Source organism: Pagrus major, chromosome 7 (genome assembly GCF_040436345.1).
Source record: "Pagrus major chromosome 7, Pma_NU_1.0".
NCBI lineage: Eukaryota > Metazoa > Chordata > Actinopteri > Spariformes > Sparidae > Pagrus > Pagrus major.
In genome coordinates this window covers 18,530,873-18,558,771 of record NC_133221.1, presented here as the reverse complement: position 1 = coordinate 18,558,771, position 27,899 = coordinate 18,530,873, and the positions used below count along the sequence as shown (strand labels likewise).

The following is a 27,899-nucleotide window of genomic DNA, read 5'->3' as shown; positions in this document are numbered from 1 at the left end:
ATACACTTAAAGGTATTAAAAGTTATTTTATATTGCACTTCCATAAAGCTGGAGGACCCATGACAGACAAAAGAACAGTTTAAACCAGCAGAGGCCAAGATATCATGATTTTTAATCCGTTATAGAGGTCAAGCTCCAAAAATGCTGGATCCTTCATTTCCCATAATGCAACCAAATGCCTCTTTTTGTTACGTCCTCCTGCCTTGTAAATGTCTTAAAGGAGACCTATTTTGCTTTTTTTGTTTTTTCCCCTTCCTTCAGTGTGTTATAAAGGTTCTTGAGATGTAAAAATCTTGAAAGTTAAAAAGGTCAAATCTGCACCAATGGGAGCTCCTTTGTCCCACAGAAAACACTGCCCCTGAAACGTCCCGTCAGTAGTCCCGCCTTTAATTCTGTGACTTTGTGACATCACACTATGTCATCATGTCACACATTTGCATAACTTATGCCTAGCGGCTAGTTTGGCACATACGGATTGATTTAGCACAGCTGCTCTGTTGATGTTAGCGGTGCTGGCTCAGGCTTGTGTGAGCTGACCAATTGGGAGGAGACTGGGTATTCAGGAGGGATGACCTTAAAGAGACAGGAGCCAAAATAGAGCCTTTTTAGACAGAGCGCTAATAACCCAAAATAAAATTATGAACCTGAAAATGAGCAAAATATGTCTCCTTTAAAAACTCAGTATTACGAACCACAACCAGTACTTGCCATTCCATTCATTTAAAAACATGCAAAGAACAAAGAAAATCTGTCCCATTAAAATCAGACACTGACTAAACTTTCACATGAATTCACTGGTGGATTGCCAGTGTGGAGTACTCCACCACCCCATCACCCTCTGCTCTCCAGGTGGAGTCAGCGGCTCCCACTTGTGTTGTGTGCGTCCTCAGGTTTGCATATACCTCCATCGGCCTCTGGTGAGCTCTGAAGTCCACTGTGGTGTAGACTATGCCACTCGTGTCCTGTGGGAGACAAACATTTTCAGGAGACAGCGTCTTAGAGGAAGTCTGGGGCACAAACATTCAATCTGCTATTAAAAACAACTGACGATGAATCATAGAGGCGACATGTTCCCTGTTTAGCACTTACCGGGGCCTCTTGTTTCACTGACTCACATGGAGTTTCTCCATATTTGTCTGCAAAGAAAAACAATATCAGTTCAGTCTGATTGACCCATTCCAAAGAAAATGCACAATATTTTTTACATGCAAATCATCAATCTAAGGAAACTACTTACCTGACTGTTTACGTTTGGGCTTGACTCTGCAGAAAACTACACCAATAATGGAAGTGATCAAAATCATTGCTGTAAAGGACACAATGACAGCTAGTGACAGACCAAAACTCCAGGGAACTCTGGGAAAGAACAAAATACACTGCATTCAGATCATCCATTATTCAGCAAGGGAGCAGCAGAAGATGAGCAGTCTGCAGAGTGAATACCTGAGGCTGTCACTGTGGTCCTCTGCCAGAGCAGCCCCAGTGGAGTCTAGGAGTGTTGTGGAGGTGTTGGGAGCTTCGATGGTTGTTGTCACCGCAGGCTGAGACTGGCTATGGTGACCGGAAACCTCTGTAAAATGCAAGAATATCAAATAAGCTTCCAGAGTTTCAGGCTATAATTAACCTTTGCAATTGTTTTTCATGCTTAAGAAAACAAACTTAAATATCCTTTTGCAAGAAAACATTTATCTTATGAAGCTGTAATAATCCAGGCTTGGCCTGAGCGTTAGAGGCTATCGCACAATGCACATTAATAACATCACATGAGAGAAGATTATAAGACTGCTTACCAGAAACCTCCACGTAGTAATCACTGTAGACACGGTTTTGAGTTCCCAGCACAAAACATCTGTAATAGCCTCCGTCCTCAAACCGTACATTCGATATTTTAAATTCTATCCAGCCATCACTCTCGGTTATTGCAACTCTGCCTTTCAGTAAATCACAGACATATCCTGTGTTGTCCAGCAGATTATAACATCCCGCTGGATAGAGTTTACAGCAGGACTTGTTGTAAGTATTGTAAAATGAAGGGAAGGCGAGTCTCAGCACAACGTGTTCGAACTCCTCAATCCTCTGCTGCCCCTTCAGATGAGGGATATCTGGAAAACAAATATTAATTAGTTATAACAGGCACTGGAGAACAGAAAATTATCAAATTTGCCTTTGTGTAAAAAAAAAAAAAAAATTAATCATACCTAATAAAAATAGGAAGACAAATGAAATCTTCATCTTCAGTGTAATGCTCAGTGACACTCAGCACTTTTGATGGTTTTCCAGTCTTTTTAGAGGATCTAAGCCCCTCCTTGGTGAAGAAAAGAGGAAGTACATCAGCTGGAGGGAACAGACAGATGTGTTCCACGCGAGGCTGTCGTCTCTTTGAGGATTGTTGTGGCACACTATGGATTTGTTTCATTTTTAACTTTTTTTTTTAACCGAATGTTAACTGTTTCCATATAATGCAGACACACATGGAGTGGACACAGGAGCAGGAACACCTGTGATATAACCAACAACAACAACACTTTTGAAACTAATGATGATGACAGTCAGGATCATTTTTGAGGTCGTAGGTTGTGGCATGTTTGTGTTGTATTATATTACATTGCTCAAGAGTGGCTGTCATTGCATCCTTCCCTATACAAGGAGCATTGACACATGCTGGAAATGCCTTCAGTACATCATTGTGCAATGTAACCACAAATTACAGCCTCACAACGAGTTGGATCAACTCATTTCTGACTGAATGTGGGAGCAGAGTGATTGTTTTGTAATAGACCATATTCACATGGTGGTCATTTTCCTCTGACGTCACGCTCATGGTGGGAAGCTCAAATGTTGGGATAATGTGATATAAACATAATGAATCTGACAAATTGTAAACAATATAAATGAAACATGGTATAAATGAGGTATTTCCTGTCGTATTGTGTAACACTATCATACAGTAATGTTAGCTAGGAAGTGGTTCAATTCTCACCTTAGCTGTTGTCTAACGGAGGCTAATGGTTTTCAAGCATGTTGTTTTACCTTCATATATGGCTCAATGTCACTCTGGATTGTCACTATCCATTGTCTTTTCAGTTGCTGATCAATCAAGAGGTGGTTAAATGATAACAGTTTGTAAGATTTGCTATGTTTATACGACTTGCAACCTTGAAAACAGCAGTACGAAATTTGAGCTTCCCACCCTGAATGTGATGTCAGAGGAAAATGGCCGCTGTTTGAATATGGTCTGTGGCTTTGCTTTTTTTTGTCCACTGCATTTTAAAATAATGATACTTTAAAGTGGATATATTGTAAATACCTTTATGGGCCCATTTTACACTCATTTTCAGGTTCATTTTATATTTATTAATTATATTGTTCTTTTCATACTGTCCATTGCTGAGGACGGTGACTTATGTAAGTCTGGAAGTCCTGACGGGTCGCTTGAATGGACAGCTTCTGAAAACAGGCTGTGTGTATTTCTCTGTGAATTGAGCCTTTTAATACATTCACCTAGACCTGCTTTATAATGAAAAACGAGAGAAGTATTACTTTCCGCAATATGGGACCCGTAAGAACAAGATCTTGACATAAAAGTATACGTAAAGTGATTTATTTGGTGTCAGCTTTCAGCTTATTAAACAGTTCATATTCACCAAATCAACACATCTCCTCCATCACAGAACAGAAGACAAATGGAAAAAAGTATGTACATTCAGAAAACACAATGCTGCAGATTAACAACAATCATATCTGATTACAGATGAAAAATAAACACTCCCTTTTCACTACTCCATTCAAAAACTTAAATGTTCGCTTGGATGAGCTGTATAATTGATATAAGCCATTTGATTTTCGTTAATAACATTGTCTCGCAAATGGAAGCAGTTGAGGCACATAGACACAAATCATTTTTAAGAATTCACCAATCTTGCCTAAATTAACTCTTAAATGCACAGCCCCTATGATTAAGTTAGAAGCAATGGGTGCAATAACTTGAATTTACAAAAAGCTGTTCACCTCATTGAACAGTGCGATCGCCCTCGAGCAGATGATTCTGTAGTTCACAGCCAGCTGAATGCATAAATAAGTTGAGGTCACTGTACTTGTCAGCTCATAGTGGTTTGTGTTGGTCCTGCTCTGTGCAGGTTTGAACCCAGGTAGGTTTAAAAAACCGTCTACTCGTCTGTGAAGGTAATGACGTCATAGTGGATGCCTTGCTGCTGCAGCTGCTCCAGCTGCTCAGGTGTAGCTTCAGTGTAAAGTGTCTGGGTCTGTGCCATGGCTGCATCTGCTACAGCTGCAAGAACAAAGATCAGAATTGATGTTATTTACAAGCTTATAATCATTAATACTAATACTACTACTACTAATAATAATAAACTTTAATTGCAAAGCACCTTTTCAAACTAGTTTCAAACAAGTGCTTTATTGTAGCAATAAAAACAGATTCCAATACAATGACAGTGATATATTGATATAAAAATAGTCTAAGAGGATACGATAAGACACAATAAAACATTATGAAACGCATGGTTAACCAGTGTAATGAAGCTAAAATTGGGGTCAAATGTACTCTTTCATTTGAATTTATGATGAGTTCTGCAGCAGCATTTTGAATTAACTGAAGTCTAGAAAAGTTGGGTTTGTTTCAGCATGAGTGGAGTGAGTCACAGTAGTCTAAACGGGAAAGTTTCCAGGTTCTTGGAAGACAGAAAGGACCAGATCTTAAAGTTTCTGCATAACTGCGAAAGCAAGTTATTTCACAATAATTTCAACATGCTGATGAAATTGATATTATTATCAAAAGAAAAGACATCAAGATTTCTGCAGCTATAGGTGATACTGGTGGATAATGAGCCAAGTTGTGGTGAGATGTGATTGTGTGTGGTATCTGGGCCGATAATAATGACTTGATATTTTGCCTGTATACAGTTGAAGGAAATTATTCAACAGACAGATGTGGACGCCGAGGATGGACCCCTGAGGGACACCACAAAACAAAGATTTTGAGGAGGATCTGCAATTACCGATAGCAACACTAAAATTCATATCCTTCAGGTCCTAATAAAACCAGTGACAGAAAGGCAAACCCATTTCATTAAGATATTCTGTTAAAAATTGTATGGTCTACTGTATTAAAAGGCAGCTGTGAGATCTAACAGTTTAAAATAGAAGGTTGGCCATAATCATTCATAATGGATAAGACCTTTAACTATTCATTCCACGGATCACACAGGTGGTTTGGTGATGTAATGTATTTTCACCATTATCACCATTTTCAGCAGCAATAAAATTTCAATTCCTTTCACTGAAATCAGCCTTTAGCCATTGTCTCCTCCTTGATGATGCGTTCAAGAGTGCATCGTCATCAGTGTTTTCAGAGTCGGCTACCAAAAGAGGAACTTTTTTACTCCACATTACTTCGCATTAAAACAGGATTTGAGTCAAATGCTTTTTGCCAGCCAGCTCTCAAACATGCATGAGCGCATCTTGAATAACACTAACAAGTAGGGCAGAGTGTTTAATGGATTACTGATATTGTATACAGTCTCCTCAAACTTGTCTTTATCTGATAGATTTTAATAGTAACGTGAGAGGAAGTCAACAGCTGCAAGACAATTTATAAACCTTGATTACTGTGGTATGCTTTGGGAAACGTTTCAATGGTAGAGTCCTTACTGAATTTGGTAAATATAAACAATTTAACAGTGTGGTGGAGGACAGAATATAAAACAAGTGAAGAGCAATCTGCTCCCTGTGAGAGCCAACCTGTGACAGCAGAGTGGGCGGCAGCCTCCAGGTCTTCAGGATTCACAATCTGTTGCTCCGAGCTCACAGGTAGGTACTGGATCTGACCATCATGACTCACAGCAATCTGAACACATAAAGAACAAAACAAAAACCTCTCACTGTAGAGCATTTGAGGTTATTTGCCAACTTTAGATTGTTCTAGATGACGAATATCTGCCTCACCTGTTGCTCCTGCAGAAATGACCCGTCATGCTCATACTGGATGATCTGTCCATCTGGCATCTGAGAACAGAAGAGCAGGTTGAACAAGACACCTCAAAACACTGCATTTATCCAGCAGTTACAGTGACTTCTCACAAGGTAACACACTGACCTGTATGTGGTTGCCATCAGCTACTACTACATACTCCTGAGGGATCAAGTGCTGCACTCCGTCCTGTGAGATGATGTACTGAACCTGAAACATGTGACGAATGAGTTGAAATGAAGGAACAGAATAAGGGCTTTACTATTTAAAGGGATAAGAAGTAACATTTATGCATTCAATGCCTACAACATGTATAGATCTTTGTTATATATTTTGTTGAGTTGTGCACTGCATTATCTCAAATAGGAAAGAACAATATCATTATATCATTTCAGCACTGACATTGCAATGTGCACATGCACAAAAGCTACATAGCGAGACACGCAATGTCGAATTAATTAAAATGTGTCATGCTACAACTCTTTGCTGCTTAATACAAAAGGGAAACTCAGATTTTTCTGACTTTTCACAACTAATCTACAAGAGAAGTCTGTCTGATATTAGATCATTTAGTCTGATTACGTTCTTGTACACGTGGGAGTGTGTTGCTTATGGATGACACAGCAAACATTACTTGATCAATTAATTAACAAAGCAGGGCCTGCTTAACATATATTCATCTCTGATATTCCACTGCTGTCAGGAACATCAAAACAGGAAGTGGTAGAATCTCTTACCTCTGTCACCTGGTTGTCTCCTGTCATCAAGTGCTGAACTGTTTGTCCGTCTATGGTGGTTATCTGCTGGATATATGTGCCCTCCTCCTGATTAATGTACAATTAACCCATTTAGTTATAAAAAAAAGAGTGGCTACATACAGTATGTAAAAACACCTATACTGCATGAGACCATCATATTAAGTTACATGTCCAGTAACATATTTACCTGGTCTGACAGTGCCTGTTCTTGAGCTACAATGATGTGTTCCTGTCCGAGGGCCTGTAATCGCTCTGGAGTGATCACTGTTTGATGTGCCTGCAGGGCTGTCGACACACACAGCAAAACACACACATTTAATTTTTGTGACTTTATTTCTTTTGATTCTTGTCTATTTTAACCTATAAGCCTGTTTTGATCCATATTGCCGGGTACCATTCATTCATTTTTATTTTTCAGCCTTATTTTGTGTTCCTTACACTGTAGTGTGGCCAGGGCCTCCTCATCACTGTTCACTATGATGGTTTGTTGAGATGTGGCGCTGCGATTCTTGCGTGTTGGATGATCCTGATTGTGAAGACGCTCCATGTGAAACTTCAGATGGCCATTACGGTTAAACCTGAGATATTAGACAAAAAACATGAACATTGATGTTTGTACATCGTCGTCACCGCAGATGTGTTGCATTCAAACATTTTCCTAATTTAAACCAACACGTTTTTTGCTGATTCAAATGAGGTATGCTCCTACCTTTGTCCACAAAGTTTGCAAGAAAATGGTTTCTCATTGGTGTGTGTCATCATGTGTCGCCGAAGGTCTTTCTTGTTCTTGGAGGCAAAGCTACAGTTTGGACACTTGTGAGGGCGTAGATAGGAATGTTGCCCCATGTGAGCCTAAAGACAAACAAGATATCAATTGCAAGGTCAGAAAATTCAGGACAGAAATGCTTTTGAAATGACAGAAACACATAAAAATAGATAATATTGACAGTTAAATTACATAAAGGTAAAGGTAGGTATAAAGGTTGGAAATTACAAAGAGTTGAGTACAGAGTTGAAGACAGAGAGACGGCTCACCTTGACCTCGGGCCAGGAGGTGGAGGTGAATTCACAGTCAGGACACTTGAAGGTGTTTGTATCCAAGTGCGCCCTCTTGTGGTTCTCCATGTCGGAGCGTCCGTGGAAAGACTCCATGCATATTCGGCAGGAAAACCTTTTGGTGCTCAGACCGGGAGAGCTCACAGCAGAGGGAGAGGCTGGAGCTTCACTGCTCAGCTGACGGAAAACACAAAACACAGTCAGAGAGGAGGAATCACCAATGTACACAGATCTTTACATGCCAAAACAACTGATCTCGTGTAGTTACCTCCACCTGCTGCAAAACACCATCAGGCAGCGCTGAGGCAAGGTAGAACTTGTCACTTTTCAGGCTCTCTGATCCCGAGACTTCTACAGTCTGAGAAGGACTGCTCTCACCGTTACTGCAAAGACATAGAGGTCATCAGTCTTATTCTAATTATTCATATGACTCTGTTTTCCAGCAACATCTGTTCTTTCTAATCAGAGAGAAGTGTGTTATGTTACCTGTATTCAGGGCTAGGATTCTCTTCAGCCGTCTGTTCCACCACACTGAAGTCCCCTCCACCATCGTAGGCTTCGATGGCGATCTGGGTGAGCTCTCCTGTTTCTGAGGTGGCTGCCTCGTAGGCCTCTTGTAGCACTGTCTCACCGTTCTCAGACACATGGAAGGTCACGACCTTCTGGGCCTGACCTGGCGTTGCGGTCACCGTACTCCACGTTCCCTTTTCTAAAGCTTTGCCTTCTGACTTCAGCACTGCCACCTGAGGAGCACAATCAGTCAATTCTCCATTTTATTGCTTATTCTCTATGTTAAGTGACGTTTTTTAATGAGCCACAGTACCAACCTGTAAGGCGTTTCCAACCAGTTCCCGGGCATTGCTCATATTTAGCAGCAGGTCAAGGGCATTTTGTGCGGATAGATCACTGGATTCAGCTGTAGAGCACATGGAGAAAAGTCAGAATGTGTCCTTAAGTTGACATACCTCACCAGAAATACTACTAATAAAGTCTCTTCAGTGACCTTGTTCGTAGATGATGGTGGTGTTTCCTAATGCATCCTGGGACACTGAGGCATTTTCCATACCCTGCATGGCTTGTAGTGTCGCAGAATCCACTGCGACCTAATAACGGAGGGTGAAAAAAACAGTTACAAAACTGCAAAAAAAAAAAATAACGCTAAAATTAAATTCAAATGGGGCCTGAAAAAAATAACACAACTCTAATAGACTCACAATAGTGTTCTGCATGCCCTGTGTGTCCTCATGTTGTTGTTTGAGCTCCTCGATCTGCTGCAGGGTGAAGAAGGGTCGGCGTCGCCTCCTCACAGGCTCCTCAGGGTGAGACACAGACCAATCCTCAAACGCCTCAGGGTGGCGACACTGCACGTGTAGACGCAGGTTCTTCCTGTGCTTGGTCGTGAAGTGACACATTTCACAGGAGAAAGGCTTCTCTCCTGTAGGACGCACATTCATAATTCAGCATTTGTACAGTTTAACATAATGAAGTCGAACATTAAATAATAAACTTTGTAAAAGCCTTTCTGCCACACTGACCTGTGTGTTTGATGGCCAGATGGGAGACGAGGAACTCCTCTTTAGAAGTGGAGTATTTACAGTAGTCACACTTGAAGGGCCGGTCGTTAGTATGGGACAGCTGATGGTTGAGCAGCAGCTTCTTGTTGTCACAAGTGTAATCGCAAAATTCACACTTGAACCTGGCACAAGCACATCCACGAGTTATTAAGTGTGATGATGTCATCATTGCTTACATCAAACAAAATGACCAGTGTTGATTCATGAAGGCCTATTGCAACAAAAAATGCTCATCAGAAAATTCTGTTAAATTGATGTTTTTGAAATGCACACTGACAAAATAAATGTTTGGAATACTGACTTGCTGTCTCCAAGGCTCTGGATGTGGGTCAGCAGGTGCATTTTGAACGTGTACCGTTTCTTGAAGGATTTCCCACACTGCGAAGACAGAAAGGCATCTTCAACAAGAGTTTTGGAGTAGATTAAAAAGCCAATAAAATTAAAGGTTTAAGTTTTCTACTTGCTTTCCTGTGAGGACAGTCATGGTTATGCACAACATTGTTGCACAATGACATTGTTTTATCGGGCAAGTAAATCATGCACTCAAAGAAGGAAGGAAGGTAAACCCAAAATCTCCAAAACCTCCAAAATCAAAAATATCTTTACAGGTAATTCTCAATTGGTGAACGGTGTCCAAAGATTCTGGACACTAGAATTAAGTGAAAACAGAGAATGTATGGAAAGTCACTACATTGTCAGGGAAGTACAGGCTGTGGCTAACTCATGATTCAAATTCTTAAATAATGGTGCTCTTAATTTATACAATCTTTGTTCTCTGACCTTGTCACACATGTGTGGTTTCTCTGAGCTGTGGGTCTTCATGTGCTGGGTCAGTCTCTTTTGCATGGGGTAAACTCTGTGACACACAGGGCAGAGGAACTCGGACACCTTTGGTACCTGCAAGAATGAACAAGAAGTTGATGGGTTAAATGGCCAAAAACACCATGAGGATGCTAATGAGCATTTTACTGTCATTCAAATACGGAAATGTCTTACCGACTCTGTCTTTCTTCTTCTGTTGGATGGAAAAGAAACAGAAACAATATTAAAAATCCTGCAAAACGTGTTCTGTATTTGGAATTATTTATCGTGTGTTGTTAAACAAGCTACTTACTTGTCTTTTTTGTGGACTGCTGAATGACGAATGACATCTTTCCTGTAGACACTCGTGTAATCACACTCCTCACACTTGAATGGCTTGGTGCCCTCGTGATTGAACATGTGTTCCTGCAAAACAGACAACTTTTAGGAAACTGTTGAAACATGCAAGCAAACTGAGGTTAACCTAAATATTTTTGTCTGTTTTATTCAACTGACCTTGAGTGAGGACCAGCGCTTGCAGCGATAGTTGCACTGGAGGCACTTGAAGAGCTCGGGGTCATTGCCTTCATGAGAGTCCACATGGAAGCGCAAATCTTCTTGAGTTAGAAAGCGCGAGCCACAGATCCAGCAGTTGTGAGGTCTCAGGAGCGGTTTGAGGGATTTATAGTACCGACTGGAAGATAATGAGAGAAAGAAGCAGTTAGCTTGTTGTAAGTTGTTTTACAGTTAATTTTGCAAAACAACCTTATCACTAATACTAATTTGACACTTACTTTCGATTCATATACTTCTTATACTTCTTCCGAAGAAAATGCTTCGAGGGTCTGCCACGCTTCCTCTGGAAGAACTCCTCCTCTGGCTGTGTGTTGGACGAGGGGTCTTTGTTCTCAGAGTCTGATTGGCTAATTGCTGCCTCAGCTGTGTCTCCATCGGTCACCATTGCAGGAACATTGTTTAACCCAGAGGAGGTTGCCTCTTCAGGCACACTAGCATCCCCATTAATCCTGGGCTTCTTTGCAATGCTCTCTGCTTCTGTAACATATATACAAAACAACAATAAAAACACAGCAACCAGAATTGTAAGCTTTGTGATGTAAGTGATGCATCATGTGCTGTGTTAGGCTGTTCTGTCTAAAACTGAAAACCGACCTTTGGGGTTGTAGCCTTCTTCTAAAAGGCTGTACTTCCTCGGACGGCCAACTTTACGTCGAGGACGCCCTGGAGAGGAGGAAGAGATCGGAGGAGTGGGCTTCTTCAGAATGGCTGGTGGTCTTCCATTGCAATCCTCCTCTGCTGGGTTGTAGTCACTGTCCTCTGCAGATAAACAAAGAAGCAGGGAGAGAGATGTGAGAATATGATTCCTATCTTTTGACTAATTCACTAACTCAGAAATGTAAGAATGAATCTGTTTAATGAAAATCATCCTCACTGACCTTCAGGATCATCAATTGCACCAGCATCTACAATATCATCCTCCTCTTCTTCTGCTTGTTGAGGCTCAGCAGCCTTCAATTTTGCAGCCCTCCTCTCTTCAGCTTCCTCCCTCTCTGCCTGGCGACGGGCCAATGTCTCACTTTTAGGAGGCCTTCCACGTTTACGCTTCTTTGCATTGTCCCCTAAAAACCAGACATTACACCAAGAATAAATTACAATTAAAAAAAAAAGAAGGTCCATCTCTTTGTGATAAAAAAAATCACCATACCACTGGACATTACCTGCAGGTTTAAAGTGTTTGTCTCTCATGTGGTTGATGAGTGTGTCTTTGGAGGCACTCTTGTATGGACACATCTTACACTTGAACTGCTGTACGATCACCACTTCCATCATCTCCTCAAGCTCAGCCAGGTTCGGCGGTCTGTTTCCAGAGCCTTCTGCCACTGTTGATGTCTCCATCTCCCTGACCATCCCACATTCATCCTGTGGCCCCTGGGAGCCTTGAGGCTCCTCTTGACTGGGTGAGCACTGCTGTGCCAGCTCAGGCTCTGGATTGGATGTGTACGTCCCGCTACTGCTGATGAAAGGCCCAGGCTGGCTCTCGCTGCACTCCAAAGCCTCTGGGAGCCCGCCCGAGCCTGCCGTGTCTGCCAGAGGGTGGTCTGATGAGGAGCTGTCATCGGCGTACAGAGAAGCTTCTGGTCCGTTGCTGCTTTCCATGTAACAGGAGTGATGTGGCTGCTGTTGGGAGTGCTGCGGCTGATCTGGGTCCTGGTTCTGTTCGTCATCTTCATCATCGTCCCTCGCTTGGTACCGAGAGCAACCTGGTTGCTCAGAGTCTGCAGCTGCGACACACTCCGCTCCGTACTCAGCCCCATACTGCCGACTCTGTGTCCGGTGGTCTGCACTACTGTCAATGTAACTTCGTGAATGATGCGGTCTCTCGCCATCGTCCACTGCACACTCCAGATACCCAGCGCTGCACTCCACCACATAGTGACCTCGGCTGGTTGGGTTTGAGTCAGCCCCGCTGCATTCCACATATCCAGGCAGGTCCTGGTCACTATTATCCCCACTGTAGTCAGGGAAACCAGACTGGGACCGAGTCTGGTCGGGTTCCTCGCCTGAACACTCCACATAGGAGGATGAGGACTCCTCTGTCTGGTCTGGACCATCTGCACTGCAGTCCATGTACTGGGAGGGGTGGGAATGCTGGGGCTGGTCAGGTTGACTGCTGCTGTCCTCTGGGTAACCCGAGTGACCCGGCTGGTCGTCAGGCTGGTCAGGTTCAAGGTTGCCCTGCAGGTCTCCTTGGTCCACACAGGTGGACGTGGGGCCTTCTGCAAGAGCTTCTATGGATATACGATCAGAGAGGGCTGAGGATGACATGTGGGCTACCATAGGAGCACCTGTAGTGGACAAATACAAATACATGGATTCTACGATTGTACAATTATTTCAATAAAAACTTGTTAGAACGCTAAAATAAAGTTGGTTCATAACAAGTTAACACAGAAAGGTTAAATAATGTATCTGCCTGATAAATAAAAACTTTCTGAGTAACATCCAGCTGGAATATTCTGTATGTTGTTTCTTTTGTCCATAAACATTTATTGAGTTAGCGGTAACAATAGCACACTCACCGTCATCCGGTCCTTGTAATATCAGATACTGGGTTGTTTCTGCACCTCCGTCTTCTGCACTTGTCACAGCTATGCAGCCTAATAGAGGAACAGTAAATAGGATCAGATTTTTGCAACTTAATGGTAAACTAATCAAACTGACAAAGCCTCAAAGCTGCTCAGCTTATGATATAATTGAAAGTGGAGTCTCAGTGGAAATACCATTCATGATATCAGGGCCGATTGTTGACTCTATGATCTTGTCAATGGCAGATCCCAGATCTGACGAGGTAGAAGCTGTTGAGTCAGAAACCATCATGGCTCCCTCAGACACAGCACTGGAGTGGACCAGCATTTGGGGTGACTCAGACACCAGCACTGACTGAGTCACTGTGGACACGCTGGACACGCTGGTGGACTGGGCCACTGAGGAGGAGTCTGGGAGGTGGACTGATGAAACTCTGACGTCTGTACTGGAGCTGGTTTCTGGGATGAACACCTTGAGGGGAGGGGCAAGAACATGATATCAAGAAACTTCTGTCATGAAGTCAAAAAGCCTGGTTTTGTTGCCTTTAGTACAAAGCTGTTTCCTCACTCATGCGCACACAGTCATCCTTTTCATTTGTTTACAAAAAGCTTACCACAACTCCCTCTGAGCTCTGTCCCACATGACAGTCAGACTCTGGGGCCTGTGCATGAGAGGCAGCAGCATCACTGCTGTCTGCAGACATGGCCTCCGATGACTCCATACCCATGCCGCTTTCAGACGGCTCCTCCATCCCCGAGGGACCTGCATCACTGCTGCTCTCCACCTCATTCTCCTCAGAATCCATAACTATCCACAAAAATAAAAACAAGAAGTCATTTTGTGTCATTTTTAAAGCATACTTCAGTCACCTGCAAGTTCATTGTGTTATGATAAACATAACTCATTTCTAGCTGCTTAGTTACTTGCCATAGGACAGCTGTTTGAGTGTTTGGAGGATTTAAGGTATTTTATAGTTCCTGCTAATTTGTCCCTTGATAAACAGCAAAGAGTGTAAATAGTAAGACCTTCAAGACCTGCTGGAACAGGGGCCATTTTTCAAACTTTCTCAACTGTGAAGAAGGTTATATAAGGTAACTAAGGGCATGTTGCCCATCTGTCTCATTAACTCTAGCAGAGGGCCAACTAACTGGAAAAATGTTGGAAGTACGCCAATGATAGGTTTGTAGCAGAGATGTGGACTCGAGTTGACTCAACTCACTGTTTTGATGACTTGACAGAAAATAAATGACAGGAGACTCTACTTCAACTTGTAAGTTAAAGACTTGTGACTTGACTTCAGACATGATGACTCAAATCTGTGTTCATTTTATGTTTTCAATTTAGTGTATTGTAGTCTGGCTGTCAGTATTTAACTCTTTAAAGGTGATGGGAGGGAATATTTTCTGATTGAGAAGAAATTAAGAAAGCTTTAATAAAGTTTTTCGTTGTTTGTTTGATTTATTTCACTGAATCTCAATAAACAAATTCAATTCATTGTCATACTTCATGAAGAGGTTGGATAAATTGGTCAATAATGTTATTATCATACAGGTACTAACACCTTGTCTTTTCTCTTTATAAAGACCAGATGCTGCAGGTAGGACTGAAGTTTCTTGGGTGAGGAAAAAGTAATTCTATCTTTCCAAATAGAATGCAGATGGAAACAAAGTTTGAAATAGCTAAATCCTTATGCAGTGGTGGAGAGTGACACAGTATATGTATAAGTATGTTGTGACTTACTGACACATTAAACTTTTGCTCCACAACATTTACAGTTCATTTTTTTTGTAAGGACAAAACATTTCCTATGCTGCAGGTGACAGATTGTAAATCTCCTTTGGGCAAATTATGTTGTCTTATCCTGGGATAAATAAATAGACATGAATTGTGATAGTATGAAAAATGTATTAATATACCAAGACTTTTCCTTGATTGCAGGTCTTTTGCACACGATCCTTTTGCTATATTCACGTTAGTAAAGGAGTTTTCTGATGTTTATCTATCATGACGTGGTTAATCATGTGTTCAGAACAGTGTTTATGTGGCAAATGTTAAAACCAACGTAACTGCTCCTGGAGTTAATCTACACAAGTAACACAGCTTTTACCCTAGCCGATGCATGTTGTCTGTATACACTATTATTAGCAACATGAAGTTTCTTTACTCAAGGATGTGTACTCAATGTTGCTGTGATTAAAGGGATTTACTGTCGGTGTGAACAGTTTACGTTTTAACTGGTCAAGTATGACAATACTTGTAAAATGACATCACCCTTGGTAAACAGCTAGCTAAGCTATACAGAAACTTACTGCCGACGTTAACCAGAACAGCTAACGTTAGCTTTTAGCTGGCTAACTAGCAGTGTTGTCACTGTTGCTCGGAATCTTATTTAAAGAGGCTGCACATCACATATAAATGTCTCGCACTTATACAATGACAGTTTCCGTGGTTGGACAGGATACCGCTATTGAACGAAGAACTTGTCATTGATCTAAGCAAGTTGACACATCAACAGCGTTCAACACAACGCGTGCTAGCCGTTTAAAAACGGGCCTAGCTGCCCTTCATCCTGCCTGCTCCGCGTCGCCATTTTACACCAGGCAGCCCGATTTTACACTCAGGCATTCTGAGAGCTCTACTGGGGACCTCGAGGGCCTCAGCTGCGGCAGACCGCCCAAATGCTCTCCCTGAAGAAAATGAAAACATTTTCCCTCCCCGGCACTAGAATCTCCACGCTTTTTTCTTACCGTACGTTTTCGTGTAGAAAGGTATCCTTTAGTGTAGATGCGCTAAATAGAACAGAAATTAGTAACCGATAATTGTTGCTTCATTCTAGTCGGGCGCCATGAGACTCTCCTTGCTTCCTGTCCGTGCAACCGGATCTTATTTATTTTTTTGTTGAAAACTGGCTCGTTGTTTAACCAAACATTTTTCTATATATGTGATTATTCAACTGTTCGTATTTACTGGCAGATTGGCCGTTTTTTGGTTTCTTCAGATTCGGTTAATGTGATGTTTACAATCACTTGGTGGACTATTGTTTTTAGAGGAAGGCGTATTACGCAATTGGATGCGGAGTAATATGTATACACATCGGGCTGTTGTTTTCAGTGTTGATAATCAATACAGCAGGAAGTAAATAAGTGACATGTCCGCAGGACACATAATGTAGCCTGTGTTTTTGCGGCTGTGTATGAAGGGTGGAAGTATTTTTTTTAATTATTATTTTATGTTACTTTCATCCTTGAGGCCACTTTCCTAATGACATTTGTGATTTATGAGTGTAAGACAGGATAGATGGTAAACATGACTCTGTTTTCATCATAGCACGATCCATTTTTCATTTCACAGGCATTTTTACCCCTTTGTTTTATTTCACATGTAATTCTGTCACCTCCATTTTTATCATTTATTTTTTGTTACTTCCATCCCTCATACACTACTCAGAATTAGTTTGGGATATTTTTGTCTTCATTCTGTGACATATCTAAAAAAAAAATTTTTATTTTGGTCCCCAAAAATGATGCAACACATTTCATTTGACTTTTATTGCATATTCATGCACACGCATATATGTGCCCATATCCCAAATATCCCTAACTCATTTTGAGAAGCGTAGTTGTGGGAACATAGATTCAAATGTAGTATCGGATGTGGGAATGATAGTGTTGTTGTCAGATAATCCATGTGCTATAGTAAAGGATTGAGACAGAGGACAGTGGCAGGTAGTTCTCTTGGAATGTTTATTGCATTGAAAGTTAAAACTTTAATACAAAACACATCAGTCACATAAATAATTTCAGTGAAGGAGACATGCATTGTCTTCCAGTGCAAGTAATTGGCTTTAAAGCCATATTTAGAAATAAACACAGAATTATACAAAACAAACAAGCTTGTGGACACAAAAATAAGATAATTGCTATAAATACCAAAATAATCCAATACTGTTAAAAGTCTGAACCTGTCAGACATAAAGAAATTAAATATCTGGAATCTGATCCAGATAGTTTTTAAGAATAGTTTAATTGTGTTTATGGCTCTTAAATTTTAGACCACCATAATAAATTCACAGACGATCCGACTGGGAGCAGGGTAGTGTCTTGCTCTCCTTTTGGGCCTCTGACTTAATTTTAAGTCAATGCTGTATGTTTCAGAATTAGCCAGCAACCGTGGTGGCCAGTTATTCACATCCCAGAAAGCACAAACATACAACAGGTGCTATACACAAATACTGCATCTCATTTTCCCAGAAGAGATAAATAAATGCTACCACATTACAGACGATTTCCAGCTCATCCCTGTGTGTTCGTCTCCTCAGTATCTAGTGCTCGAAGAATCTGAGCACTTGAGGAGGTCGTATTTCACGTAGCCGACACGATCCACCTGTCTGCGGGAGTTCATGCGCCAGTAGAAGCGGTCCCGGCAGAAGTAGAAGTGACCTAAAGCAGAAATGAAATCAAAATGAGGATTCTTACATGTAACAATAGGCTGTTATTTGCAGATATATTTATTGGGCTGAGTAGATAAATATTTTGAATTGACAGGTTTATTTACCATTGTACTGGAACACATCATGGGCGTCATTGGGGACACCACCAAAGACGGCATCTGTGTATCTGGGGTACCCTCTGTCGATTTTCTGGGCCTTCACATCAAGCCTGTGTTGATCATACCAGAGAATGTCGTTAACATGGCAAACATAATCACAAAACAAAGACTTACAATTGTCAAAGAAGAACAGAGAAGGTCAAAAATTAAGTGCTTCCAGGAACATATATTTCCTAACCCAACCACAATTTTAACTCACCTCCAGAAGTTCTCCCCACTGAACAGCAGCACTTTGCCTTTCCCCCTCTGCAGTGCTCCCTCCACCTTCTGAATGCTGCTGGGGAGGCCGAGCTTCTCAATGCTGCGGGGTCCCAGAACACTCTGGCCTGTGTACACCCAGAATCGGGTTCCTATAGACAGAAAATGTTCATTATAAAAATGATCTGCACTTTTGGTTTAATTGGTCAGTGGTCCCTTATACAGTGTATAAAACTTAATTACCTGAGAAGAAGTACAGTTTCTTAGTCAGAACGTCCTCAAAGGCAGAGTCAATGACTGCTGGCAGGGCTGGCCACTTCTCAGAAACTGCAAATGGTCCTTTGGGTCCTGCATCACCCGTGCTGGACGTCTTCCAGTAATTTCTGTCAATCAACACATACAATTAACATATCATTTCCAGTTCTTGATTATGTTGCTGTTTTTGTTTTTTTTACTTCTGTCACAAAGATGAACAGACGGATTTGCTCACCCGTCCTTGAAGAAATGCAGCTCTCCCTGAATCACAGTGATGGTGTCGAATTTGGTCATCTTGCAGGCGTCTTTGGTCGGGTCCACAGGTCGTGTGGTGGTAGTGGGGGTGGGTTCAGTGGGTTCAGGTTCATCTGTGGTGTCAGTCTCGTCAATGTCTGGGTAGATGTCAGTGGTGGGGACGTCAGGCTGAGGAGGGGTGGGATCAGGGCCTGTTCTGCTTCCTGAAAACAAAATATTGTAGGTTGAAAAAAATTGTTGATAAATATTTTTATGCGATTTTGCTTGGTAAAGCAGTTTGTCATGACCGTACCATAGAGAAACTGGATGCCCTCAATGTCGTCTTCATGCAGATGGAAGTCCTCCACATAGCTGTACATGGGGTACATGAGAGCCTCTCTGATGTTGGAGTGATCCAGGCCAAGGGCATGTCCGAACTCATGGGCTGCCACCAGGAACAGACTGTAACCTGGAACACATTCAGAAAGGAATATTAATGAATGACAAGGATGAATATCCAAAACATTTGACCTGTAATCTACTTTTCCTATTGTATTTCTTTGTGACTTACCCTGGTCAGGACAGAAGCCCCATTTCTTGTCGTCATCGTAGTTGTCAGTGGTAGCACACCACAACTTGCCATCTCCTCTTCCCTCACTAGTACAGGACTCATACTCTTTACCCAGGAACACAAAGGGGAAGTGGCAGGCATCTCCGTCAGAGTTTCCACCGATTGTACTGGTATCTGTCCAAACACAGTCATCACAACAACAGTGAGAAAACAAGCCATTATGGCAGCACTCCAAGGCATTCGTGCATTGTGGTTCCTGTCACTCACCTCTACTGGGACAGAATCCAAATTTCTTGTCGTTGTCAAAGTTGCTTGTGGTGGCACACCAGCGGTAACCATCACTGCGGCCCTCTGTGGTGCAGCTGTCATATTCTTTACCCAGGAAGACGAAGGGGAAGACGCACTCAGCTCCGTCGGCGTTTCCTCCAAATGTGAAGAGAACTGTCAGGATGAAAATTGAGGGTAAGGATGAGCGGGTGAAGCAAGTCAGCGCGCCTAACAAACAAATCCCCTCATTTCGCTGACCTTTGACACTAGCAGAATAAATTGTCAAGCTACAGGGATACAGATACAGGGATGAGGGAGGGCTTTAAAAATCGCTAGGTTTTTTCATAGATGTAGATGCATGTGTTTGTGTGTATAAAATATAAATGTTATGAAATATAAATTTGTGGTAATAACTTGATCAATGTATATATATTATGTATATTTGTATGAATGTGTGAGTGTATGTATGTACGTAGATGTGTGCGCGTGTAGGTATGTATATGTACGTGTATTTTATTATATATGCATATGGGTGTGTATGTAAATATATTTATATATAATATGGTATAATTGTAATTGTACATATAGTATATGGAATTGTATATAGTTAGATGGGAGCTACAAAGGTACACAGGTTCAGGAATGGAAGTAAACTGATTATGATTAATTACTGAGTTGTGGAGAGGGTGGAGGATTAAATGAGTGTACACTTTCTTTGAGGACATGTCAATGCTTGTTAATGGAATATACTTTGTAACATGCTTTTCATTTTATTATGCTTATTTATCGAACTAATTTAACTTTTTTGTTGTGTTTTGTTTTCACGTGTCCATAATTCATTCATTCATTCATTCATTCATTCAAGCTTACGTTCGCTTGGGCAGAAGCCAAATTTCTTGTCTCTGCCGTAGTCGGCCGTGGTCGCGCACCATGGCAGGTTGTCTTCACGGCCCTCAGTGGTGCAGGTGGTGTAGGATTTGCCCTCGAAAATGAAGGGGAAGTGGCACATGGCTCCATCCGCATTCCCATAGCGAGTCTTCACAGCTGAGGGGACACAAATGGTTTTTTTTATGTTTAATGCAATACACAAAGTGAACATAAGGTGGCGACAGCGTCATATTAATTGTTGTTGTGAGCGTCTTCGTGTGATTACCTGGTCCTGTCCCCAAAGTCCAGTACTCATCATCGTCAAAGTGGGCGTCTCCCTGCACGCCCTGACCGGGAGGGAAAGCGTGGGCCAGAAGACCATCCTTACCATCAAATGGGTACCCGTCTCCGTGGTCTGAACAGAGGATTAAATCACACATCAGCACAGGTATAAAAATTACAGTTCAACTATGAGCCATCATTAAGAACAGCACAGAAACATACCGGCTTTTCCAAATGAAATCATGATGTCAGCTGTGCCATCAAAGAGGCGCGTGAATGTCAGAGGGGTGACGTCCCTCCACACCTTGAAGGCTCTGGCGAAGGCATCATCAATCAGTGCAATCTCCATGTCCGGAGAATAGTTCAAGATCCTGTGGAGAAGAGCAGAATGGCACTGTGCATTCAGACTTACTGTACAACGATGTAAGTGAAGACACATACTGTAGTAATATATCTCCATCAGAGACTGTATGAGGCGCACAGTGCTCAAGAGGAAACTTACTACATTCACTCAGGTACTGCACTTTTGATGCACTTCAACTGTAGTATCTCTATTTTGTACGTTGTACTTCTACTCTGCTACATTTCAGAAGCAAATATTTTAGGCTACTTTTCATTCCACTTCATTTATGTGAAAGGTTTAGCTACTAGTTACTTAAAAAAAATAAAATGAATAACCAGCCACATTATTATATCAGTAATATTATAATTATTATCAGATTATATAATATAATATATTTTACTCATAAATTTGCATGCAGGACTTTTACTTTTACTTAATACTTACTTTTTAAAATGTACTTAAAATATTTGAATACTTTTTCTACCACTATTGGTGCATTGAATTCCAAAGCGAAAACATTATAATATCATCAACTCTATTCTTTCTCTCTACTCACCTATAAGTGACATCTTTATTGTCCCATTTGAGGTCTCCATCAAATGTTTTGTAGTTGGCCACATCAGGAACCCCACAGCGAGGCGTTTTCATGGCAGCCAGGGTGGGCTGATCCAGCTCTCCAGTCTCCTCCAGCCCCATCTGCCTCTGCATCCTCTTCAAAGCCTTGGAGGTGGACACCATAGACTGGAAGCCACTGCGTTTCATCGTGTCCATGTAGCCAAACTTCTTCAGATAACCCTGGCAGGAAAACACGAGAAACCACATTAATGACTTGGTCCATAGAAGAAAAAAAAAATCTATCATTTTTGTGTCTCTTTAATGAAGAAGAAAATATTTTTCTTCTCATTATGATTGGGATGTCTGTGCAGGTAATTACCTCCCTGCACAGCTTGATTGCACACATTTTTGGGAATCTCACTCCATCAAGACAAAATGAACCATCTGCTACTCACTTCTGCCAGCTCCGTATCAGTCATGTTTTTGATGACATCTCCTGGGAAGGTGACAAAGACGGACTTGAGGGGAAGGCTCGATCCGTCCTGAATGCTTATCCCCAAAACTAAGCACACAGCAAAAGCACATAATCTCATGATGAGATTTTTAGTAGGCTGCTGCAAATATCTAAAAAAAAAAGGGTCTAAAGTCTTGCAGTGAACAAGTGCTCAGTTAGAAAAAAAAATAAGTGAAAAGCTTCTCTGCTGAAGTCAACAGTGTCTCTCCTTCAGTGTTGGCTTTCCTCTTTGTTTTGACTGGTGACTCTTGTTGTTGTCTCTGCTTTGTGCCCTTGCTTGAGCTTGTGGACCTTGTTTTTATGCAATGTAAAGCCTTAGTCACCTCGCTCCCGCCTACTACTAACCTCAAACCCTCCCACTACATCTTGACAGACGGTAGTGGTTTAATGGACGTGGGGAATTTCCAAAATATCCACATTTAGCTTTACCTAACAGCTAATGAGTGGTGAACTAATTGTTCTTGTTTGGAAATATTTCAGCCTAGAAGGGATGTGGTGTGTTGAGTAGACAATGGCAGTGGTAAATGAGACAAATTATGGTGGCAAATTATTATGGTTGTATTCATATTATTGTTAAAATTCTGCCTGGAAACCCACACAAATTATTAACCAAATGACAAATAACTGTGAAAGCTGTTAAAGTAGCTATCATCTTAAGAATTTACATCATAAAAACTTGTAGAAAATAACCTAAAGAGAGTATAAACACAATGTTTAGATCAGGGGTGCCCCAACTTTTTCTCCTGGAGGGTCAAAACTGAAACTTAATAATGGACCACGGGCCAAGAGCAAGCACCTATTGTATTGCATTGTTTCGTTAAGATGCAAAATGGTCTGGTGATCCAAGTCTGACCCAATTTGTTAATTTGCTGATTCTGCCTGCAGTGCTCAGGTTCGGAAAAGTAACTAAGAGCAATTTATCTTGCAAAAAACCCAGCAATAACATTGATTCATATTTTATTTTTTTCAAAAGTTAATGCTAGAAACATCTGGCAAGCCAAATCAAACCTCACAACGGACCATCGGCTCTACTTTGGGCAGCCCTGGTTTAGATGCTTATTGTACATTGTCGTTGTCATCGTCTTAATTACTGTGAAAATGTCTTTGACATGTTTTTTCATGTTTTTTGTACAACACACTCATCATGGGACCTAGCCAGACACTTCCGTTATTTTGAAGCTTAAAGTAATGATATAAAAAAAGTTTGCTTCCACTTTTTTCATAAATAGAAATTTGTTTCCCCGTAATCTATAGTTAGATACTGAATAAAATGCCGAAGTAGGTCAAGCCCGAAAGTACATATAAAAACATGTTTTTATTTTCTGAGATTGCAAACCTTTGGTCTGTTTTTCTTCAATCTTTAAATTTTCCATGATGAAATGATTGAGGTGATTTAGAAATCCCTGTGTATTCTTTGTTGTATTACTGCACTGTTGTTGGCAGAGGTTTTGGGAACTACCTGCTTCATCATCATTATACTAATGCTGATGTAATGTCCCTAAAGTGACCCAATTCATTAGCAATGATTTATACGCCCCATTTTGGCAATGACTGTTGCACCAAATGGTTCCCTATTTTTCCTAGAATGAGGATCTTACTTCTCTATCAGTCATGCACATCTCTATTGTATAACAGTCTCAGCCATGTGTCAAAAAACTTTTTTTTTTTCCTGAAGAACCACTTGTGTGTTGGCTTATCTGTCATCTTCAGAGTACCAGCTATGTGCAGTAGTGTGTGTATGCTGGGTATATGTTGATAGTTTGGGGTATGTGAATATCAAGGTGTTGTGGGCAAGGTTGTGTCTCAGCCAGCATTTCATGACTCACTGCGTTCCCACATGAATGACCAAAGCTGCAGATGAGGGGCTTTTTCTTCAGTGAGCACACCACTGACATCCTTTCTTCCTGTGCAAACATGTTTACTTAGTTGCTCTGCTGCATTTTCAGATGCAGGAAAGTAAACAACTCTCTTTAACTGATGTGCCAAATCAAAATACTCCATTAAAAGTCAAAAGGGTAGGTCCTGCCCAGGCCCCTGTGGAACAATGGTATTCCGGCTCATACATGTGGATTCAAAAACAGCTGCACGGACTTTCTTAATTTGGAGAGTTCAGAGAATTAAATTGACATCTGCTTACACAGATTCTCTTGCCTTTTAAGGTCAAGGAAATCTTGTACCTATCAGTGTACTAATGAGGAGGAGGTGTAATGCTTTTGATCTGTGTTTTGAGGAGGAAGACATCCTTCCTCAAATTTGAGATGGTGGTTGATGCTTGACACACTTTGACACATGCATCATTCTTAATGTTGAAATGCCAAGGAAATGTTGTCATATCTTCTTCTCGCTGAGTAGTTCTTCATTCGAATGTTATTTCTGTTATTTGTTGGGATTTAACCATGGAGAGCAGAATCCATGATAATGCCTATCTTTGGCATAGTGAGATCAACATGTCTACGCAGGTGCTTTAAAGTTTAAATCTATCACAATACACATACTTCTCCAGATTAGGACAATGATACTGACAGGTCAAAACACATTTGTTTGCAAGGGGGATTCAAAAAAGTAAATTTTCTTTATATTTATGATGCTTGTTGTCCTTTGCTCACAGTTATTTTATAAGCATGTTAACATAAAAAGAAACCCTACACATTATTGCTGGAAAATAGTAAATGTAATTCTGCATGAAGTGAAAAATGTCCTTTGTTTTAAGTGGGTAAAGACATTTAAAACACGCATTTGATTAACACACAAAAATAATAGCATCTCCAGTTTAGTTACATTACATACATTCATACTGTACATCTATTTTTGGTCACATGGATTAAAATTCATTCAGACTAAAGCTACTCTATCCGGCTCTGGTTTTTAATGCTCATTCAGACACAATCAGAAGGTTATTTCTGTCTAAATGTGGCTCCTCAGAGGATCCCCAGGCCTCCTTTGAAAACATCTGCCACTGATTTCACATGGCGTCAAAGGCTTAATGAATACGGCTCCATGCATTTTAACAAATGCCACATTTCATTTGGTTTCGCCACTTTGCCTCCAAAAAGACGTCTGGCACAGAAACCTCGAAAAATACACATTTTTGTGTGGCATTCTTCCCAAAATTGCCCTCAATCACAGCACAGCCCGTTGGCGCACAACATAACTGTAAGAGGTGGCCAACTGCGTCATAGAGAGCTGGATAATATCATAGTAGAGCAACAAGACCCTCACGGGCTCACGTGGGCGAGATCCTTATGAACCGTGCAACGTCAGAGCCATGGAATATCAAAAAGTCTTCATTTGTGACCTCGCTCTATTTTTTTCTGGGGCTGCTAAAACACAGCAACACGAATGAAAACACAATCTCTATTAAATGTCCCAGACATGGTCTAAATGTTGGCATTTTAAGATCAGTAATAGCTCAGGGTGAAAACTCTAGCTCTACATATGAAACACTGAGTTTAAATCAGGGCATGATTTTCTTTAGCTAATCTAGATTTTCAGTGTTTACAGCCAGTTATGCAACTTTGTGCTTAATTGAGACATGCCCTGTTTAGACTCAAACTGTCTTGTTAAAGCAAACTGTTTATGTCTTATGGTATGTTTCTAGCAGGCAGTTATAAATGCAAAAATCACTTCCTGTCTGCCACAGTTGATGTGGTTCCTTGGCCAGCTTCCTTGTTCAGCTGCGTTGTGTTTTATTACGACTGGTTTGTTGACTTTGTGGTGGGACACAGAGACTGTGCAGCGCACAGGACCGTCACTGCGTTTGATGTGGAAGGGGAGTGTTACCCCATCGCCAAGTCCAGGTACTTTACCCAGCCCTGCTGAGTCTGCTGTTCCTTGCAGTTATTCTGGGAATAGTTGTGTTTTTATACCCCACTAAACTCTGGCAACAGTTTGCTCTGGCTTTCCAAGAAGTTTGCCTCTGCATTTCCTCTGCCTTATTTCGATCATTCTGTGTTGTCATTATTACAGTAACAATGAAACTAAAACAGAAATGAACATTGTGTCTAATGTATTGTGTCTAATGTATTGTCTCTGAATATTTGCAGCTCTAATTTGTCAAGACAGTATGCATGCTTGTGGGTGAAATTGGCACACTAAACTCCTTAGAGCACAACAAACAAAACAAGTGACACAACCAAAACAGAAACTGATCAAAACAAGCAAATCGCCAGGGTGGATACCACATTCTGCCCTCCAAGCCCTCAAGTGTCACTCATAACAGCTTGTCTGTAATGAGTCATAAGTCAGCATGCTAAGTTCGGCAGAAATAATTCCATGAACAAACTTAAAACACTGGCCATAAAGTTGTGTACAGTCATATGAACAGGACCGTAGGAGCACAAAAACCCACAGCTTTGACTCATGTTTCCCTGGCTCAGCAGATGGGAGTGCTACTTCTGCTTCATCAAACACTTTATCAAAATGTAGACTATTAGTCACCCCTGGGAATATTTCTTGGCCACTGTGCTAGTACCTGCTCAGACAATATCTCAGTGTAACAACCTGATAAGCAGCTGTAAAGATTATGAGATTCTGATACAGAGGGAGGCAAACAAAAATAAATTAATCATATAAACAACATCCAAATATAAATATATTCAGTGTTTTTAGATGCATTATAGTACATTGAGATGATAAAATGGCAGACGTAGTGATAATGATGACTCATATTGATGAGTCTTCCTTGTCATATCCACTTCAGGATGACTAATAAAGTCAGTTAATGAGTGGTGAACTAATTATTCTTGTTTGGAGATATTTCAGCCTAGAAGGGGTGTGTTGAGTGAACAATGGTAGTGGTAAATGACACAAATTCTCATCTCATCTCATCTCATTTTCTTGACCGCTTTATCCGTGAGGGTCGCGGGGATGTTGCCACGTTATCCCCCCTTTCAGGGGGTTGCGGGAGTTACTGGAGCCAATCCCAGTTTTCATATGGGCGGAGGCCAGGGTATATCCCTGGACGAGTCGCCAGCTCGTTGCAGGGCCCTTTCTGACGGCAGAGGCTGCCACACAAGGTGCCAACTTGCGCGTCAGGAGCAATTTCGGGGTTCAGTATCTTGCCATGACACAAATTATGGTGGAAATTTTTATTGTTAAATTCTGCCTGGAAACCCACACAGATTATTAACCAAATGAAAAATAACTTTGAAAGCTCTTAAAGTAGCCATCATCTTAAGAATTTACATCATAAAACCTTGTAGGAAATAACCTAAAGAGAGTATAAACACAATATTTAGATCAGGGGTGCCCCAGCTTTTTCTCCTGGAGGGTCAAAACTGAAACTTAATAATGGACCACGGGCCAAGAGCAAGCACCTGTTGTATTGCATTGTTTTGTTAAGATGCAAAATGCTAGTACCTGCTCAAACAATATCTCAGTGTAACAACCTGAGAATCAGCTGTAAAGATTATGAGATTCTGATACAGAGGGAGGCAAACAAAAATAAATTAATCATATAAACAACATACATATATAAATATATTCAATGTTTTTAGATGCATTATAGTACACTGAGATGATGAAATGGCAGACGTAGTGATAATGATAACTCATATTGATGAGTCTTCCTTGTCATATCCACTTCAGGATGACTAATATAAAATACTAGGTTAGGTTTAAGTGCTGCAGGTCATTGTTAAAACCAACATAAGGGTTGATAAGGTGAAAAAACTAAATAAATGAGCAAAACATAATAATTGTGTTAATCTCAATCCATGTTGTTGCAGTGACCTACTGGTGTCCCACAAAGATCTATTCTTGGTTCAGTCCTATTCAGTCTGTATATCAGCAACCTTCCATCTGTTTGTCCTGAAGTTGAAACCAAATATACAAAGATGATACTGTGTTATTTGCACATGGCAGAACCAAAGCAGTCGTGCGACTAAGCTCACTAGCTTAAGGTCTCAAGAGTGCTTTCAAATC

At 41.1% G+C, this 27,899-nt stretch overlaps 1 protein-coding gene across 1 annotated transcript; it reads right to left on the bottom strand.

Annotated features, from left to right (window-relative positions):
* Window positions 1-41: 41 nt before the first annotated feature.
* Window positions 42-22,116, bottom strand: LOC140999413 (uncharacterized). The gene is given in 48 exon segments (XM_073469783.1): window positions 42-962; window positions 1,090-1,136; window positions 1,238-1,356; window positions 1,444-1,570; window positions 1,791-2,102; window positions 4,169-4,288; window positions 5,761-5,866; window positions 5,965-6,024; window positions 6,116-6,199; window positions 6,727-6,813; window positions 6,935-7,032; window positions 7,186-7,325; window positions 7,457-7,599; window positions 7,783-7,980; window positions 8,072-8,186; window positions 8,290-8,546; window positions 8,631-8,719; window positions 8,807-8,906; window positions 9,018-9,238; window positions 9,339-9,499; window positions 9,679-9,755; window positions 10,158-10,274; window positions 10,374-10,392; window positions 10,492-10,604; window positions 10,695-10,872; window positions 10,973-11,231; window positions 11,349-11,513; window positions 11,633-11,815; window positions 11,915-13,042; window positions 13,277-13,354; window positions 13,478-13,754; window positions 13,897-14,090; window positions 15,200-15,271; window positions 15,710-15,774; window positions 16,031-16,143; window positions 17,667-17,722; window positions 17,838-17,941; window positions 18,091-18,241; window positions 18,333-18,472; window positions 18,580-18,802; window positions 18,892-19,047; window positions 19,150-19,323; window positions 19,417-19,590; window positions 20,287-20,460; window positions 20,570-20,698; window positions 20,788-20,936; window positions 21,465-21,703; window positions 21,919-22,116. Coding segments are annotated over 48 exon segments (7,800 nt in total). The 5' UTR covers window positions 22,057-22,116; the 3' UTR covers window positions 42-791.
* Window positions 22,117-27,899: the final 5,783 nt, after the last annotated feature.